The 20,328-nt window shown below is 37.7% G+C and overlaps 1 protein-coding gene across 2 annotated transcripts in view; it reads right to left on the bottom strand.

Annotated features, from left to right (window-relative positions):
* Nucleotides 1–14,835, bottom strand: part of LOC129417193 (bifunctional glutamate/proline--tRNA ligase) — a 30,645-nt gene extending 15,810 nt beyond the window's left edge. The window contains exons 1-13 of one of the 2 annotated variants that reach the window (XM_055171697.2): nt 14,678–14,835; nt 11,451–11,535; nt 11,228–11,327; nt 8,780–8,936; nt 8,468–8,601; nt 8,233–8,333; nt 8,038–8,164; nt 7,623–7,815; nt 7,351–7,522; nt 5,321–5,554; nt 4,938–5,022; nt 4,753–4,812; nt 3,988–4,008 (exon numbers count right to left, since the gene is read on the bottom strand). In XM_055171697.2, the coding sequence (XP_055027672.2) occupies nt 3,988–4,008; nt 4,753–4,812; nt 4,938–5,022; nt 5,321–5,554; nt 7,351–7,522; nt 7,623–7,815; nt 8,038–8,164; nt 8,233–8,333; nt 8,468–8,601; nt 8,780–8,936; nt 11,228–11,327; nt 11,451–11,535; nt 14,678–14,720 (1,512 nt within the window). In that variant the 5' untranslated portion in view covers nt 14,721–14,835. The remainder of the gene's footprint in view (nt 1–3,987; nt 4,009–4,752; nt 4,813–4,937; nt 5,023–5,320; nt 5,555–7,350; nt 7,523–7,622; nt 7,816–8,037; nt 8,165–8,232; nt 8,334–8,467; nt 8,602–8,779; nt 8,937–11,227; nt 11,328–11,450; nt 11,536–14,677) is intronic. The other variant, XM_055171698.2, reaches the window with a different exon arrangement.
* Nucleotides 14,836–20,328: the final 5,493 nt, after the last annotated feature.

Raw genomic sequence — 20,328 nt, 5'->3', positions numbered from 1 at the left:
ATTCTGTATAAATAATGATATCTGCCCAAAACACATGTGCAGCTTTAGTTGGGTCAGCTTACATTAACCGTTAAAGCATTGATGTTCTTTAAATGGGACAGGAGTGAGTCATTATGTGTGACAGCCATTTAAGTTATTTTTGTTTTCAATGATATCTGCCAGAAGCTGTATGAGGGAGAGAATGATTTATAGGACAAACACAGAATGTACATGGGATAGTCTCCTCACGGAAATGTGCCAAAAATAAATATCTAGCTAAAATGTTACTTAAGGGTAGAGGTCGACCGATTTATCGGCCGGCCGATTAATTGGCCGATTTTTGGCATATTTTAAAAAATCGGCTTTGGCCGATTTTGCTGCAAAATTAGGCCGATTAATAGGCAGGCGCATCTGCGGGCACCTAAGCGCTGTTGTAGAACTCGTGACGCTGCCTCTTGCTGCAAGCAGATCGCTCCTGTCTCGTGTGTGTGCAGCCATGCCTTGTTCACAAACAGCTTTAGTAAACGATGGCGGGGTCGCGCGAATTAAGCAGCCAGTACAACAGATTAGGCTCATTTCATGTGATTAATGAGTGATGATGAGTTTTGTTTGCGTGACAGAGAGAGAAGAGCCGCGCGCGCACGCTTTCTGTCTCCCTGCTTTTATTACTCAAAGCAAAACTGACTCAATGGCGAAAGGTCGGAAGACCAAATCATATCCACAAAGGAAATGTTTTTCGTGTTGTTACAGTAACACTTTGTTTACAGTTTTGCGCTGCTCAGCCTGGATTAAAACACAGCGCGTCCGATTCGCAAACTGACTCCTTTGAACGGATTCGTTTGAATGAACGGTTGAAACAACAGATCTGTCCCAACACTAAACTCACAAGACGTCACTGTCAGCACAATCAGTCACTTTTAGCATCTCAGAAATGATAATGTAAATGTGTTTAGAAAGATTTGCCCTAAATAAGTCTCAACTAAAAAAAACATTAGACATTTACTATGTTAACTTTATGATGAATAAATATTTTATCAGGTCTACCAAATAAAGATTTTATCCTACAAAGCAATAAAAGCCATGGTAAAAAACTCAAAGATGATGACAGCAGAGTGTCAGGTAATATCTGTGTCTGATAAATGCATGGTGCAGAGGAGGTTGTAAAACTCTTCAGAAAGACCAGTCATGTATTTTTAAATACTTTGACTTAAATAGTGACATTTTTGCATTTAAAATATCTGCTAATAATGATGAGAACATTTTGATTATTATGTACATATAGAAAATCGGCCAAACATATCGGCCATCGGCTGCCCTCATTTCTAAAAAATCGGCATCGGCCAGAGAAAAAGCATATCGGTCGACCTCTACTTAAGGGTGAATTACAAACCAGTTCAAATTGTTGTTTAAACAACCCTTATGACCTTTTAATACCCTGATGTCTTTATTCAGTGAAACACAAAAACATGTCTAAGCTGTTCTATGGCCCCATACACCTGCAGCTAAATTCGTTTGTCGGTTCACCGTTTAGTGCTTAATCCTGTTCTGTATGAAAGTGACAACAACAGTATTAACTCCGCAAAATGCTGGAGTGACAACCACTTTTACACAATTTTTTTGCAGCGTACAGAACGGAACTGTAGATGTTGATATACGTGCGACAGGAACATTACAAGTCTCTTCGGTATGCTTGATGCAGAAAACCACAGGAAAACATGTAGGAGTGTTTACTTGCTCGTGCTTCCAGATCTTGTGCAAAAAACAGCAAACAAGCACAAAACCATCATAAACCCATAATAAATCCAAATGCATTACGTTAGAAAACTATCATGACTCGCATCTTTCCAATTTAAAAACTCCAAAAACTTGAGCCAAAAACGAAAACATTTAAGCCCCAAAAATATGTGGACATAAGACAGCGCATCTTTAGATGGGGTCATATGATGCGACTTCATGTTTTATTTTGTCTTTGGAGTGTTAAAAGCTGTTTATCCAAATAGAAGACCTGTAAAGGCTTATCCACGTCTCCCTAAAATGTCTCATTCAAACACATATCTATGCACTGGGTAGGAAGATTTGCATAACACTGCCCAAATGTATACGCAAAGAAATGAAGAGTTTGGTTCCAAAACGCGATAAACGCCATTTTTGAAAAAAAAATTTACTGCCAAAATCAGTATTATATCAGGTCAGTAGTTAAAAGTAAATTCTTAATTTTATGCAAAATCCAATATCCGCCGTGTTATTCTGTCATCTTTTCTCCCTTTTTTTCCAAAATGCGATAAACGCCACGGAGTTTTCCTCATCTACTTTGTACTTCGTGATCAACAAACAAACAAAAACAAAATAATACTTTAATGGCATTGATAAACCTGTGATGGTTTTCTGTGACGGGAAAGAAACGCCATCAACATCTAATAATTTACGCGAAGCACTCGGGAGACTGGTGCTTATCTCCCGACAGCATCAAGTTTCTCATGCTAACACATTGACCCCAGAGGATCTTATGAAAAACTTTACATTATTTTACTCAAAGTCAATGAAAATCGAGCAGGACCAAAACATTTTACAGCTGATCGCTGTGAAAAATGCTAAGCGACGACCTCAAGTAAAACCGCAGCAATATGACAGTGATCTTAATATGACAAAGTAAGTGTTTTGATTAATGACATTAATGTTTATTTTTTAGTCAGTGTGTACAACTGTTCAACTAAATGAATATAAAATGGCAAAGATGAATGCACATTTGTACATTGAATTAATAGATTTCGAAGCGTTTTAAAAACAAAAACTGTCATGGATTTATTGCATTTTATGGAAAAAATAATTAGTTTTTGTAATAAATCTTTGAACATCAAGTTATGGATTTGAATTGTTTATGTTTTTATAAAATAAAGATGCTATGTGAAAGTTTGTAACAGAAAATAGTGGTTTTCATCTTGTCACTTTCTTGGTATAGAAAACAAGTTTTTACCGAAATTTGTCAAAATGGATTTATTGCGTTTTGGAACCAAACTCTTCAAATATTCTTACCACAGCTGCCATGTCGTGGAGACGCTGTGCTTTGGCAGCTGTGCTTTGGGGTGTAACATTTCATTACACGCTTGATGTATTCGGCCAATCACAGCGCACTGGAGAGCTGGCCAATCAGAGCACAACGCGCTTTTCAAAATGGCGGGGCATAGAGAAGCAACAATGTTATATTGTATGTAGAAAATAATGTGTTTTTAAAAAATATACAATTACAATATAATTTTCTTTTTTGCACCGTCACATGACCCCTTTAATATTACTTTGGTAAAACAGCGCATGCTAAGTATGCAAGGTGGCAGATCGTTGCTATGGTTACCTTTATGTCAATGGCATTTGCGGAAGCAAGTCTTGCTCTGTACACACATGTATCCATCATTTAGGGGATTCACTCTTGAATTTAAATGTGGTTGTCACTCCTGAAACTTTGCGGTGTGTACGGGGGCCTATGTGGAGTATAATTCATTTCTGTGTGCCAAGTGTCCACATAATACGCATAAATAAAAAAATGTATTGAGAAGACACTCGACCAAGAGAAGTCAATGCTTAAATACAATAGGACTCGCACACTAATCATTTTAGCTCCCAAGAAAAATTTGGGAGTTGTGAAATCCTGGCTAATTATAAGATTAGAGGCATCATATATGATTTCACTTCAATCTTTAACATGACCTTTGTAGATATCAAGGCTAAATTTCACAGAATGTTCCTTCACATTATTTATGATGATTTTCTGTAGAAAACAATCAATCTGACTTTAGCTGATATTTGTTCTTTGGAGAGCTTAACAACTTGTCCACGTTGTTGCACAAAAAAAAGTTTCTGAAAGAGATAATGGATTTTTCTCATAAAACAAATGCAGAATATTGATAAAAAGATTATGTTAAAGAGATAAGGGAATAGAAAGTGAGGGGAAATGCAGGGGACATGTGAGGAAAAGAAATAAAAAGGAAGGAGGAAAAGGAGGAGTAGGAATACCTTTTTACAGCTAACTGGCAGCTTGTAAACAGAAGAGTGAGATGCACTTTAATGCAGAACGCGACACACAGCTCACAGATGGACAGAACGGGAAGGGTTTCAGTGTGCATATCTCAATAACTCTTTCAGCTTATTTAATATAAGGACCAGGCCCATGAGCGGCAACTAAAAACTTGAACTGAATAGCCAAAATTATCTAAAGATTATATTTCCTGACCATAAAAACAACACTCCTGCTCTCAAACAAAAAAGAATGTAGAGAAATTTTGGTGTAAAAAAGCAGAGAATGAATAGCAAAAAAGTAAGAAGATGATGGCTGATGAAGATGACCAATCATGCAGAAAACCAATAAAATACACAATATTACAAACATGTTTCTAGCTTTTGAAAGATGGCTGTTAATATGACTTGAAGATAGAAGTATCAATAAAGACAACATGAGCCAGGTATAAAGCAAAAGCTGTGAAAACAGGTAAATGATAAAAGCACTGCGATGTCTGACAGAACAAAAACAGATGCAGGGGTGAGTTAGTAGGTGAGTGGTAAGCTATGGGGTACGCTAAAGAAAAACACCACATCTGAATAAAATCTTACCAGCGACTTCAAAGATTAGCACCTGAATCCTTCAAGATTAACTTAGAATGTAAAACGACTACCTAGCCAATCAGTTTAAGATATTTTAACAAGTGAATGAATGTGATCACAAGGACCAGCTGGAGAACAGGTGCAGTCATGATGAATCTTGGGTGTGGTCACAATATTTACCTTTTTGTTGAATGACCAAATCTTGTCCCACTCCATGTTGACTACAGATCTTGAACCTCCCTGAGTGTAGAATAAACAAAAGAAAATGGATGAGACTAAGGTTAAATAACGCTAAAATAGATAATCTCTTTTCATGTTTGTCACAAATAAAGCATTTTGGCTGTTAAAAAAAATCCTAAACACACCTGAGCAGCAATGAATTGTTTAAGTCCCTCAACAGTCATTCCTCTTCGCAAAACACCTCTGACTGTTGGGAAACGGGGATCATCCCTGTAGGAAGGAATGGAAAAGCGGTAAGATCTAATAACCATGACATTTAATACTCAAACTCAAACACTATGGGTGGTTTCCCAGACAGGGATTCGACTATTCCTAGACTAAAATAAATGTAAGAGCCATCCAAACTGAAAACTACCTGCACTGACATATCTTAAAATAGACAAGTTATGTTTTTAGTAATGCATGTTTGTTAAAACTAGTTATATTTCTTAATTTATCTAAGACCTAGTCCTGGTTTAAGATAATCCCTGTCCGGGAAACCACCGCATTATGTGTTAATGAAACTCACCAGCCATCCACATAGCCCTCATTGACAAACCAGGTGAGCTTCCTCTTGGAGAGCACAGTGTTGTTAAGATTAAGTCTGGCATACTCCCAGATGTAGGGTTTACGTATACCCAGCGCATCTATTACCCAGTAGAACTGCTCGTCTCTGTCGTGGTACTCGGTCGTACGCAAGGCATGCGTCACACCCTCAACGCTGTCCACGATTGGGCAAGCAAAGTCATATGTGGGGTACACTCTGGGAGAACAAAAAAGATAAGACATTTAAAGAACGTCTCTATTTTCCAGAAATATTTTTGTCATTTGGTTCTTGCATATACAGGCACAAAGCATTTTGTGAGATGTATACGTATAGCATGTATAAACTACTGAATAGTAGGCCTGTGATGGTTGTCATAACAACTGCACCATGCAACGTGCCATCGCGGTGGTGTTCACATCACAAACTATAAAAATATAAAGTATCACCTCGCCCAGCGAGACTCTGAGTCGCTATTCCAAGTGCGCCATTTACAAGGGTAGGCAGCTGATATCAGTGATGACCTTCTGGCTTGGGGGAAGAACAATGAGGCAATATATCCTCTTTCCAGCGAGGCTGGAAAACCATTATAACTTGAACCGTGTGTTGTTTCACGAATGAAAGTGCTACAATAAACACGCACATAGCTGCTGATCCCATGGGTGCTCCAGGGCTCGGCTCGAGCACCCACCGAAATGGCCAAGCAAGCACATATGCTCGATTTGAATAAAAACGCTTTTGATATTTGGGAGCCTCTCCAATTAGTGGCTCTCGCGAGGGGCATTTCGCGTCTAAAGCCACACAGAAAACGCTTTCCATTTTATTCAAGCTGGGGTGCTCCAGAGCGTCTGCCGCCACACCACTGTGGTGAATTCGTGCATTACCATCATAGTGGTAAAATACTGCCACTGTCACAGCTCTACTGAACAGATTATACAACTTGTCTTAAACATTTGAAATCACTTCAGAAGAAATACCGTATCTTCTAGACTACAAGTCGCTCCAGAGTATAAGTCGCATCAGTCAAAAATGCGTAATAAAGAGGAAAAAACATATAAGTCGCACTGGACTATAAGTGGCTTTAATTTAGAAAACTATTTCACAAAATCCAAGAACTGACATTTAATCTGGAAAAGCAAGTTATTCAACTTAACAATAGCACACAGAAAAGCAGGCTGAACAGGTGTCTGTACATGTTAACGTAACATTAACAGTTATTCAGCCAACACAATAGCATACAGAACATACCTGGGAGGCTGAATAGGCTAAGGTAACATGACAAGCCAAATCAAGTTCACTAAACTTCCAAATAGGCATGGGCCGGTTACCGGTTTCAAGGTATACCGAGGTTTTAAAGAGTCAAGGTTTCAAAACCACAAAAATTTTATGTGATACCGTTTTCAAGGTATAAGCTGTGTTTACACAAAATTAAGTTAAATAATTAAGTCATGTCATTGATTTAATGTTAACATTTAATATTATTAATACATTTTAATTTTATAATTTTGTATAATTTTTTGAAAGAATATTATAATTGAAGGCCTTATTTTTGCCAGGCATACATGTTGTATGTTGCTTAAAAATAAAATGTATTGTGTACAAAGTTGTTGTTTGTATATGTAGACATTTGAAAATAAAAAATTGTAGTGTTGCAATGGCAATACTGCCAAATCGCGAAAACGTGGTATTTTTGTTTAAGTTTATCATACCGCCAAAATTTCATCATTCCACATCACTAAATCCATTGAATTACATAAATATAGGAGCAGCATATAGTGGAGTCTCGCGGCTGTAGACGGTAATGGTCTCTTGGTTCATATTAATTTTGACATATAAGTCGCAACTGACTATAAGTCGCAGGACTAGCCGAACTACGCAAAAAAGTGTTATTTATAGTCCGGAAAATACGGTACATGAATCATACACAATTGTCACCAAAAAGGCTAAATGTCATATATCAAAAACCAAAAGCTGCCTGTAGTTTTATTAGAGTAGAGACTTGAACAATGCCTTACTTGTATGTGCTTCCAGTGCGAGGATGAGGAGCATTTTTGCAGCGGTACAATGTGGGGTCACGCATACAGCCATTGTTGGAGTTCATGTCAATCTTCGCTCTCATGCAGCAGGTTTGGCCATACTCAGTACCTTTCTTCATCTCCTCCCACATCTGCATGTTCTTCTCCACCGCTGCGGCACACCAAAAACACGTTCAGGGTAACATATTAAACCAGCACTCCTAAGTAAATAATATATTCTATAAATAAGTAAAAACATGTGTTGCACTCACAGTTACTGCGGTTATGCGACTCTATTCTTTGCTCTCTCTGTTGCTTCATGAGGTCTGGAGGTGTATCATCTATGTAGGCCTTGCCCTCCTGCAGAAGTTTCTCTGCCAGCCGCTGGATGGCGGGAAAGTGATCGCTTGTGTAGGTGAACTGGTCTGGTTTGATTTGTAGCATGGCTACATCCTCCAGGATCACCTGCAGCAAGAAAGCACCCACCGTTACTTTAGCAACTTGGGAGTCATGGCTTAGCCTTAGCGGTTACAGCAGGTATGTTGAACCCTGGAGCTAAATTATACAGTATTGTGGATGACTAAAGATCCCATCTTATGCTCCCATGTTAGGCTTAAATTGAAAGGATGGGATCTGAGCCATAAAGGTATATTGGCAACAAAACATTACGTAACACTACTGTCATACCTTTTCAAAGTCCTCCTTCTCCTTCTCAGGGTTGGTGTCATCAAAGCGCATGATTAACTTGCCCTTGAAAGTAACCTGGTAGTGCTGGTTGAGCAGAGCTGCCTTGGCATGGCCAATGTGCAGGTACCTGAAGAGATATGTACATTAGAGTATCCCACATCCATATAGTCAGAGATTAACATGAACACTACGTACCCACTAGCCTCTGGGGGAAAGCGCACAACAACTTTGCCCTCCTCAGCCCCAGGAAGCTCCACAAACTTTCCCAAATCTTGTTTCTTCTCCTTTTGCACAGCCTACAAACGACAGAACACGCAGAGAAATTCAAGTAGATGTATTAGAAGAAGTTACACAAAAATTATGCAAATTCATTATTCAATTATTTTATTTATTTAGAGCTTTATTATTTAAAGTGAAAAGGTACACTCACATTGGCTTTGCTGGCAGTGATCTTGCTTGCCCATTTACTACCCACAGAACTAAATGGCACCTGAGAGCTCAGGAAGGAAAACCAGCGACACAGATTTGGGTATGAGTTTGACTTGATGTGTGACTCGCCATTACCTGAGGGTCAAAGACACACTTGAGCTTTGATATATATATAACTAAATGATATTACACGCAGCATACTTGTTTTTGTTGCACTGCTGACATCTAGCATAGCAGATGGAGCATCATGCAAAAGCAGATTTTTGTAGCTACCAAAATTCGCTATTCACACACACACAAAAAAAAAACTTACCTTTGAGAGCAGCCCACACAGAGAGGTCAGCCAATGTCACACTGTGACCTACAAGAAAGGTTCTCAGTGCCAGAGCTTTATCCAGCTCAAGCAGACCACGAGACAGATCTGACTGACCACAGAGACGACGGGCACTGAACTCCAGCCAATGATCAACCTGCAAGAAAGAGAGCAATTTTAAGAACATTTCCCACAATAGACCGATTTATTTTGAATCTGAACATTTTGAGATCGTTAACAAATCACCGTAACAGCCCATTCTGGCAAGTATCAGTTCCAAATATCTACCAATATGGTAAAAGGGAAGATTCCACAAGACTTTTTAAGAAAAAATAATCTTTGGTGTCCCCAGAGTATGTGAAGTTCTAGCTCAAAATACCATATACATTATTGATTATAACATGTTTAAATTGCCACTTTGTAGGTGTAAGCAAAAATGTGCCGTTTTTGGGTGTTTCCTTTAAAATGCAAATGAGCTGTTGCTGTGGTTGGATAGTGCAGATTAAAGAGAGGTATTATCCCCTTCTGACATCACAAGGGGAGCTATATTTCAATTACTTATTTTTTCACATGCTTTCAGAGAATGGTAGATCTTTTTCACATTTTCTTGATATAAGCACCAGGGAACCAATTAAAGCACTTAAACATGGAAAAAAAAATCAGATTTTCATGATATGTCCCGTTTAATAGATCAGTGGTTCTCAAACTGGGGGCCGCGAGATTGTGCCGGGGGGCCCTAGTTTTATGACATTCTATAAAATACATTATTTATCATGAATTCTGTGAAATTAAATCTAAAAAAATAAGGCAGCACTACTTTGTGTAATATAATGTTTTGTTTAATTAAAATGTGAAGTTTTAGAACTGTTTTCTTTGGGGGGCCGCAAAGGAATGCATCGTACACAAAGGGGGCCGCACGCTGAAAAAGTTTATGAACCACTGTAATAGATGGTGTATATAGTTTATATTTTGGAGTGTGCATAATTTACTGGCAAAATAAACCAATCCTTTTCATTTAAAGGAATAGTCTACTCATTTTCAATATTAAAATATGTTATTACCTTAACTTAGAACTGTTGAATCATCCCTCTATCATCTGTGTGCGTGCACGTAAGCGCTGGAGCGCGCTGCGACGCTTCGATAGCATTTAGCTTAGCCCCATTCATTCAATGGTACCATTTAGAGATAAAGTTAGAAGTGACCAAACACATCAACGTTTTTCCTATTTAAGACGAGTAGTTATACGAGCAAGTTTGGTGGTACAAAATAAAACGTAGCACTTTTCTAAGCGGATTTAAAAGAGGAACTATATTTTATGGCGTAATAGCACTTTTGGGAGTACTTTGACTCGCCTGAAAAGTCCGCTCCCCTTCTCACTCTCATAATGGGAGAGGGAGGGTGTTACTGCGCCGAGTCAAAGTACTCCCAAAAGTGCCATTACGCCATATTACGGTGGGCTGATCTGATAATAGTTATACATTCAAGTTATATTAGCAACACCGTCTGGCGGCGTGATGTGCGGCCGGTTCCCGCAGCCCGCTGGTCAAACTGTGCAGCCTCTCTGCTCAACAAAGTATATAAAAGTGCTCAACCTGCTCAGCAGGACCAAACATGTACAGGAATTTATAAAAATACGGTGTTCAATGAGCGGTTCCTCCTCAAATGGCATAGCCTTTGACATCATTTGATGTAAAAAGCCGCAGAACGCCTGTTTATTACAGTATGCGGTCGTATCCGAGTGTGCTGCAGCTGCTGACCGCGGCTTCTGCGTATAAAATGATCATGTGATTCGCTATGATCGCATAAACAATATAACAAAGCATCCTTTTATTTCACAAAACAATATATTTGAGATATTATTTGATAGACTAGTAAGTGTGGATTAAGGATGTTTAAAAATCTCTAGCCTGGTGGTCAGGACATGAATGGATCAAATAAGCAGATTTGCGAAGTTTTATTTATCCCCACATATATCATAAATAATAATTAGCATGGTAACTTTGCAGTATACCACATTATATATTTCCTACAATGTATATATGATTTCCAAACTCTATACGTAAGTATTAAATGGCAATAAATGTCTCATCTGACATTGAGACATTTTAAAAATGATATATATATATATATCTTGAGTGATTTATGTACCCATTAATCGACAGTGGTGGTTAACCTGCAACACGCCCTTTAAGTATCTCGCTATATTTTGATGTCATCTGCATGTCGGTCTGCTTGGCACTGTATGAAATAAAACACACCCATGGCTATTGTTTTTGGAATAACTTATCGCGAGACAATAAAATTGTGTTTTAATCTCAGTACATCGGTTAATGAAAACTTTGATATTCCTGCAAAAGTTTTTTGTCGACATTTAGAAAATAACGCAAAAGTTTTGTGCAAATCTTTAATGGAATGGCAGCTAGTTGGGTGTTATTAATGATTCCTAACCTCAGTTTGCTCCATCGTGTTAGAACCGTACAGTCCCAATGCTGGAGCCACTCGAGCAAGATATCGTGAGATGGAGTTCACGTCACTGAACTGCACCTTACTGAAAAGGAGAAACATTAATAAAATAGTTGAAAAAGAAAGTATATTCCAGGTGTAAATAATATATTTTAAAACAGCATCTGTTTTACTCTATATGGAGGAAATCTACTGATTTTATACTCACTCAGACACAAGAAGCATTGTGTCTTTACCCTCCTCAACAGAAAGATTGACACTGCCTTTCACATGTTCAGCAGCCAACAGCGCCCCTACAGGCAGAGTAATGAAATTAATTAAAGTTGCATGCAAATCCATACCAAACAAAGCAGGGTATTTACATAAGAATATGGCAGATGCTTTTATCCAAAGCAACTTACAGTAAATCGCTTAAGATAAAAGCATCTGCCATGGAAATTCAAGCCATTTTTTTTTTTGAATTTACAAGCTTAAAATGACATGCCTGCCTATTTCTAACCATCTTTGTTTGCTTGCTTTTTATGCCATACAATGACTAGCTATTTTCATGTCAACCAGGCAAAAAAAGAATACGAGATATAAAAATGTCAAAACTCAGTTTAGTCTGACTGCTAAAATTCTTCATCTGACATTAACGACATATGCTGTCCTAAGTGACCTACCCAAAAAAAAGTATCTTATGAATCATGCGTATAACGCTTATACACTAACATACAGGGCTCCAGACGAACTTTTTTAACTAGGAGCACGGTGGCCCCCAACTGAAAAATGTTTTAGGGGCGCAACCAGAAAATTTAGGAGCACACCGTAAATCAACATGGAAAAAGAAAATCCTTTTTGATAGATGCAGAAAGTACAATGCGATGTTTTCAAATTCAGTGTCACATAACAAAAAAAGGTCAAATTTACTGGTCGCACATGTGCGACTGGATGTAAAATTCAGTGGCACACTGTCAAATTTTGGTGGCAATCTGGAGCCATGACATACAAATATTTGTTTGTTAATTTTTTTATTATATTTTAACTTGGGAAATTCTATAGTGGCAATAAAGTAAAAATGACTGAAGAAACATCCATAACAACATAAAACTCATTCTTTAATCTTGAATTAAAAACATGGGTGGAGGTATGTGCAAGCCATGAAAACATAAAAAGCTCAACCTCAGATTTAAAGGGGATTTTCAATGGTATTTCAAGCATTCTGACTTATTAACACAGTTATAGAGTTGCTTCCTCATGCTAAACGTAGCCAAAGTGTCAAAAAAGCAGTTGGGCGTGTTACAGAGTATTTCTGGGCCGAATGCACTTCGCCAGGGTTCGTACAAGTTTTGGAAAGTTTTTTTCGATTACAGGTCCAGCTGACGTTTCAGGGGTTTTCTATACGTATCACTTCTTTATATGGGCACTTCCCCCGGAAAACCCCGCCCACCCGTCAATCAGCGGGAGACGCTAGAACTTGCACAGTGTTGGGTAAGTTACTCAAAAAAAGCAATTAATTACTAGTTACTAATTACATCTTCAATCATGTAATTAGATTACTTCACAAATTACTCTCTTTAAAAAGTATTTAATTACTTATTACTAATTACTTTCTAAATCCTATTTAGTACATGATACAAGGATAGGCTTGAAATGGCTCGAAGAAATAATATATAAAAGTACATCAATTATTCTGGTCCCAATTCTCTCTATTATCTAACTATTAAAGGCGGAGTCTACGATGTTTGAAAAACGCTTTGGAAAAGGAAACGGGCCGACTACCAAAACACAATCATTAGTTAAAACAGTGTTGTATAGTGTTGCATGACTCGTACTCGCTCCTCCCGCGATATAACTCCTCCTCCTTCATTTTTTGGAAAGTTATCGGAAAGATTTAGTAAAGCTAATCTTTCTTTTATAAATCTGATTAAACTAAAGACTCTTCGGATATACAAAGGATGTAATACTACTTTATAGGTACTCCAGATTAACATCAGAAATGCAGACACAGTGTGTGTTACGTGAGCTTTAACAAAAAGTAGGTGTTTTCAAATGACATTATAAGATGTATTTACTAAAGTAGTTTATCTACTTCAGTGTCTGGGACATTTAGCCTACAACATAATTACTATTTTCTATAAATTATTAAGGGGTGGTTTCCCGCACAGAGATTAGCTTAAATCAAGACTAGGCCTTAGTTTAATTAGGAAATATAACTACTGTTTTAACACACATGCCTTGTTAAAAAAATTACTTGTGTGCATTTTGGGGCAAAACAAAGGGCACTGATGTATTTTAAGATATGTCAGTGCAAGTTGCTTTCAGTTTGGACAACTCTTAAATGTAATTTGGTCTATACTAGTCTAATCCCTGTCTGGAAAACTGCCCCTAAATGCAAGAAACTTGGGAGACTATAAATTAAATAAATTGTATATAATGTAAAATTGTTTAATTACAAAGAAAGCAGCTTAACACAGCTTTATACAGAAAGGAAACATCCCTTAAATGTCTGCATACATACAATTAAAACACATGCTTGATTATAACAACTATACAATTTCAAAATAATAATATATTGTTTTTTCTGGTATGTATATTGCAACAGAAGAAATGTTTCATTAGATGACTTGAAAAGCTCTGTATGAAAGGAATTAACTTATGCATTACATGAATACTTGTGGGTTTAAAATAGTTTCACTTAAAAAAAAATGCTGTTCTGCGTCGTGACTACGAATGATGCGGGCATTGCGATGATGTTGATGCTGTAACGATAACATAGTAAGCAATTAACTTTCGGTTTTGATTTACTGCAATGAAACAGTTATAATATTATTAATCTGTTCCAATTAATTTCTAATTTAAAATATTTACGAACATGTGCACATCAATATAATCTCACTCTAATATATAAAGAAACATTTTCGACAAAAAGGGTGCCCTACTGCACAAAACACATGAGTTTGACAGCTGTGGGATACTCTTTCAAATGGCTTGCATCAGCCGGTGATACTCCTCCCCCAGCAAAGGACGGTATTCTCCTCAACTCAACTCATTTCATCAACATTAACATTATTTCATTCAAAAACAGCATAACATACCAAAATTGTATAACAGACCGGCTCTAAAACAACAACCGGAAGTCTGCTCTTTGTGAGAGTAAATATCCATACCCATACTAATAAGTCCATGCACAGTGAGTTTGATTTGCTATTAATCAAAAGCCATCATACAAGTTACCATAAAATGCCCTTGCTTAGATTTTCTTTCTTTTAAAATGCACTGTAATGAAAAGAAAGGCCCATGCGTCCCATAAAAAGTCAAACAGATATTGCAGGCTATGCCACGATGGCACGAGGATCTTCTGTGTGTCAATTCATTGAGCTGTGTTCGAGCTCAGTTGCGACTTATTTGCGCACCTAGCATGCACTAAATGCAAAATATCGCACGTGTACTTACCTAAAGGTGGGTTGCTGCTGTTGATAATCAGGTTTAGTGCCATGTCGTACTCGCGGTCAGCTCGCAATGATCCTGTCACACTTTCAGCACCGACCTACTTCATTAACCAAAAACTGCTAAGCTCCGCCTACTCTGCATGCACAGCACCTAAATGATCCGGATAACACCAGAGCCACGAAAAAAGGTTCCGTTGTAAAGCAGATATGAGGTATGGTAACAATTCATTTATTTTAAATATTCATTAACAAATTTGTACAGGAAAAAATTTTAGTTAATTACAAAACCACTAACAGGAAAAAACTGTGAAATAAAATAGTGTCAGATGCAGTATTATTTCCAGAGTTTCAGATAAATGCTACAGAATCTTCATGTTTACTCTAATGCGACTCCAGCGACACCAAAAGGAATTGCAAAAATAAAGTAGCCTATGCGAGTAGTATTTGCCTGCACAACCGGAGGCTGCAGTTTCACTAGATGGCGCTGTCACAAAAATCTAGGGTCCTAGAACTGCGGTCCTGAAACTGCAGCCTCCGGTTGTGCAGACCGTTAATGTAACACAAAGCGTTGGTAATGTGGGATCATAATCTGTCACAGGTTGTCTTCCAATATAAAATAAAATGTCCATCAAAATAAAGATGACCAAAGTGACCAAAGAATAAAGGGAGAAGAAAAAGAGCAGATATGCCAGCAAATTTACAGTACAGTTATCCTTAAAGGGGACATTTCACAAGACTTTTTTAAAATGTCAAATAAATATTTGATCCCCATAGTATATAGTTGAAGTTCTAGCTCAAAATACCATATAGATAATTTATTATAGCATGTTAAAATTTCCACTTGGTAGGCGTGAGCAAAAATGTGCTGTTTTTGGGTGTGTCTTTTTAAATGCAAATGACCTGATCTCTGCACTAAATGGCAGTGCTGTGGTTGGATAGTGCAGATTAAGGGGTGGTATTATCCCCTTCTGACATCACAAGGGGAGCCAAATTTCAATGACCTATTTTTTCACATGCTTGCAGAGAATGGTTTACCAAACTAAGTTACTGGGTTGATGTTTTTCACATTTTCTAGGTTGATCGAAGCACTGGGGACTCAATTATAGCTCTTAGGCATGGAAAAAGTCAGATTTTCATGAATTGTCCCCTTTAAATTACACCTTAGGATACTTTCCTATATTTTGCATTAATTACGTTTTAAAAATAGAAATTAAGCTGTCATAAATTCATTTTCAAATAGTTGTTATCTTTGCTTTGTTCACTTGCTCCCAATGTAGCTATCTATAAAAGTGAATAACCACTGCTTACAACCAATGTTTAACTGCTAATTAAATCATCACTAAAAGGTAAATACACGCTTAAAAAACAAGTGTAAGACATCTAATTTTAGTAATAAACATAACATGGTTCACTTCCATGTTTAGTGGCATAAACATTTTAATATTAATTAACAGACTGTCAGTTCATTAAAAGATAAGCTCACAAAAGCAGTTTATTCTTAAAGCATTTTCCCTATATACATCATATTGCAGCACTGTTTGTCTTAATAATGTTAGACCCTTTAATGTTAGAGTGTAGGTAAAGGGGTTCTGATAGGGCCTTTTATAGCATGAATCCGGTTTAGGTGTCTAGCCAGATATGTTTTAGATTATTTTGTGGCACCCTGGGTAATTTGTGAAAGTTACCATCTTATGTTTCAGACATTTGCCTGCTGGCCTTGCACAGCTTTTGATGGATGCAGTGAAAAGGAGGGGAGACAGGTAAATCCATTGCAATTTATGTGTCCAGGGCAGTAAACGCCAGTATAACTGTTTACCTTAACAATGTTAATTAAAATAAATATAACAAATGGCAGCAACAGCATATCTACATCAAAGGTAAGGTGGATTTACTTAAATGCTCAGGATAACATTAACTTTTATCAATGGCTGTATTTGTGTGCCCGTCAAGCCATTATTGTCCAAAATATTATGTCCTGATACATTTTTACAACCCTGTTTGTGGAAGCACACCAACAGTAAAACTTTTGGATGATCCCCAAATAAAATACATCCAGATAAACTCATCAGCTCATTAGATAAGACCTGGAGTGGGTGTGTCAGATAAATGAAACATCCAAATGACGAAGTGCCCCAGGAACAGAGTTGGCAACCTGAAATGTACCAATTCTTATCTTATTTGAAACCCAAATAATACCCAAAAAATACCTTTGTACGTCAGAACTACACCTACATTTTAAAGAGTTAAACCACAAAATAAATGAGGGACTATAAATCTAGAAATACACACTGATCAACATGTAAGAGCTAGAATACGACACTAAGGGACCAAGCTGACGTGAAGACATTAAAGGAAAACACCACCGTTTTTCAATATTTCATTATGGTCTTACCTCAACTTACACAAATTAATACATACTTAATATTTGTACAGTGCATCATGAATGTGTTAGCATTTAGCCTAGCCCCATTCATTCCTTAGGATCCAAACAGGGATGAATTTAGAAGCCACCAAACACTTTCATGTTTTCCCTATTTAAAGACTGTTACATGAGTAGTTACACAAGTAAGTATGGTGGCACTAAATAAAATATGGCGTATTTTAAGCGGATAAAAATGAGAACTATATTGTATGGTGGAAGAGCACTTAGTTTGCAGCACTTCAACCTCAGATGCAGTATTATTGACAGAAGATATAGCGAGAAGGGGAGTAGTCAGGAGTGATGATGTTACTGCGCGCTGAGGCAGAAGTGCAAACTAAGTGCTCTTCCACCCTACAATATAGTTCTCATTTTTTATCAGCTTAAAAAAATGCCATGTTTTAATTTGTGCCACCATACCTACTCGTGTAACAACTCATGTAACAGTCTCAAAATAGGGAAAACATGGAAGTGTTTGGTGGCTTTTAAATTCATCCCTGTTTGGATCCTTAGGAATGAATGGGGCTAGGCTAAATGCTAACACATTCATGACGCTCTGTACAAAGATTAAGTATGTATTAATTTGTCTAAGTTGAGGTAAGAACAGCAAACTATATAAAAAGGTGGTGTTTTCCTTTAATTATTTTGTATGGTAAGAACCAGGCCTGGCGCCACAAGGGGGCAAGAGGGGGCATAGCCCCCTCAGATCTGATTTGTGCCCCCTAAGTTTATTTTTGGTATTCATGGCAAGTTTAAAAAACAAGGCTTTACAAAAAGATAACTAATTAAAACTGTATTTTATGTTTACAAAAAAACTAAAAATATTAAAGAAAGTATATTTAGGTTTCTTAATTTTCTTTTTTTTATATGCAACAGGGCTACGCGCCTCTGGCAATGAAGCATATGAATAATCGCCCTAAACGAATAGAAAACTGTGGATTTCTGTTGGCAGCATAACAATTCCTATCATGCTGGGTGCATCTCATGTAACGCAGCTCAGTGTGTAAGGTCAGTAAGCCCTCTTAAACATTTCACGTGCCCCCTCAGTCATTTCATTCTGCAGCTGGGCCTGGTCAGAACACATTTACATTTTATGCTTTTGGCAGACGCTTTTATCCAAACAGAATTACAGTGCATTCAATGTACTGTAGCTATACCTTTTATCATTATACGTGTTCCCATGGAAATTGAACCCAGTCCCACAACCATTTATGTTGCTAACACAATGCTCTACCAATTCAGCTACAACAAGCTACAAAGGTTAAAGCAACACCAAAGAGGTTTTTTTTTTACCTTAAAATAACGTTTCCAAAAAAGTTTCAGTTGTTTATCCACTCGAAACAGGGTGAACGGCATTTTCACATTCGCTTTGCAGCCAAAACCGCACTTAAGTTTCCAACCGTCGGGTTGCGGTCCTGTAAGTCGAGTGAAAACTACATAGACTTGTTTTACAGCAAGTTACAATCCAATCAGAGCCAGCTTTGCTGCACGTTTTTTTTTTACAATTTTGCATTGCGTTTTGAAATTGGTGTTGGTTGCAATTCACAATCTCACCACCAGATAAAATAAATTTCATAAAAACAGGCTTTAGGCTTATGACGTATGTTCAGTGGCGGCCCGTGGCTGCTTTTCCGAGGGGCGCAAATTCAAAATATGTGTTTAGAGAGTCATGTGTTTGCTCGTGTCTTCAAAATATGTGTTTGTTGCGTCATGTGAACCATGTGCATCATGTGTTTTGTCAAAATAAGTGCCTGCTGCAGACGCGTCAAAACCGTTTATGACAAAAGAGACGCTTACGTTCCCAAAATACACGCAAGACACTCCCTTAACAGTAAACTCTGATTACGCATGAGAATATGCAAGTATCTGGCAAACGTGAGCGTCTCTTTTCAAGTTCAAGTTCAAGGCAGCAGGCACTTATTTTGGCATGACACGTGATGCACACACGATCTCTCAAAGCACAGAACACATATTTTGAAATGACGAACCACACATATGACCAGCTACATACATGTTGTGACGAACTTCACATCGTGCGCTTCAAAAAAAGAAGTCACCAGCCGCCACTGGCGTCTGCAGCCGGCACTTATTTTGACAACACACGTGATGCACATAGGTTCACGTGACACATATTTTGAAATTACGAACCACACACATGACGGGCTACATACATGTTATGACGAACTTCGCATCGTGCGCCCTCGAATATTTTTGTATCATTTTTAACTTTTTGATTGATATTTGTTTAATCCTCCATTGATTTTGTTAAAAAAAACTAATGAAGACATAATGCATAACCAAAAGCCCAGTTTCTGTTTATATAGCTGATAGACTACATCATCAAAGATGGTAATCTTCATAGTTACGCAACTTATACCAGCTACATCGTTTGTTTTTTCCACCGATCATTAATCCATCTGACAGTGCAATAACTCCTAAGACCAGCGCTTATACTCATGTGGAGCTCCGTGACAGACTACAGCGAGGATTTATGTGCTGAATTGTCATTCTCTCATGTGTTTGTTAAAGATGACAGAATAATAAGATAAAGACATAAAGCACTCTTCATGTGAGTGGGTAAGGCAGCATCGATGGAAGTGTGTCTCCTACGCTGTACTTCATTAGAGCTCATACTGTACACGCACTGCTCCCACCTTTAAAGCCCTAACAGGTTGGAAGCACATTAGCATTCACTTCTAATGAGACTCTGGCAGTGAAATGCAGCATTAAATTTATATCTTCCAAAGGCAGAGACATAAAACCCAATAATGCCTGACGCCAAAGCAGGTACACCACAGACTGATGAAATATGGAAATGTGACTTGTTTGCTCAGTGAGGTCTGCAGTTGCCGCTGACATTTTCACACATAAAGCCAGTGTAAGCTTATTAATCTTCGGGACTATTCCATATGTGAAATCACAGAAGCGGTAGAGGGAGAAAAATCCCTTCAGAATTACGTTAGACGGCTGTGTAATGAATGTGAACCTAATAGCTTCAAGACAGCGTCTTAGGACGGAGGCAGAAGAAATTGCGGGAGTTTCTTTCTTTCTTCTATTTCTTCTTAAGCGCGTTACATACTTGACAATATCTTCATTAGACCTCATATCAAGTATGTAATTACCAGAGAAATGAAGAGCCCATTGAAAGATCAATCTTAGGCCCGTAATTGTCTTGTCATCTCATTTAGATGGGAGGTCTGTGTGAAAAGAGAGAGAAATTGCTTTGTCAGCTGCAC

The sequence above is a fragment of the Misgurnus anguillicaudatus genome, unplaced genomic scaffold (assembly GCF_027580225.2).
Source record: "Misgurnus anguillicaudatus unplaced genomic scaffold, ASM2758022v2 HiC_scaffold_28, whole genome shotgun sequence".
Lineage (NCBI taxonomy): Eukaryota > Metazoa > Chordata > Actinopteri > Cypriniformes > Cobitidae > Misgurnus > Misgurnus anguillicaudatus.
This window is presented reverse-complemented; position numbering and strand designations above follow the sequence as displayed.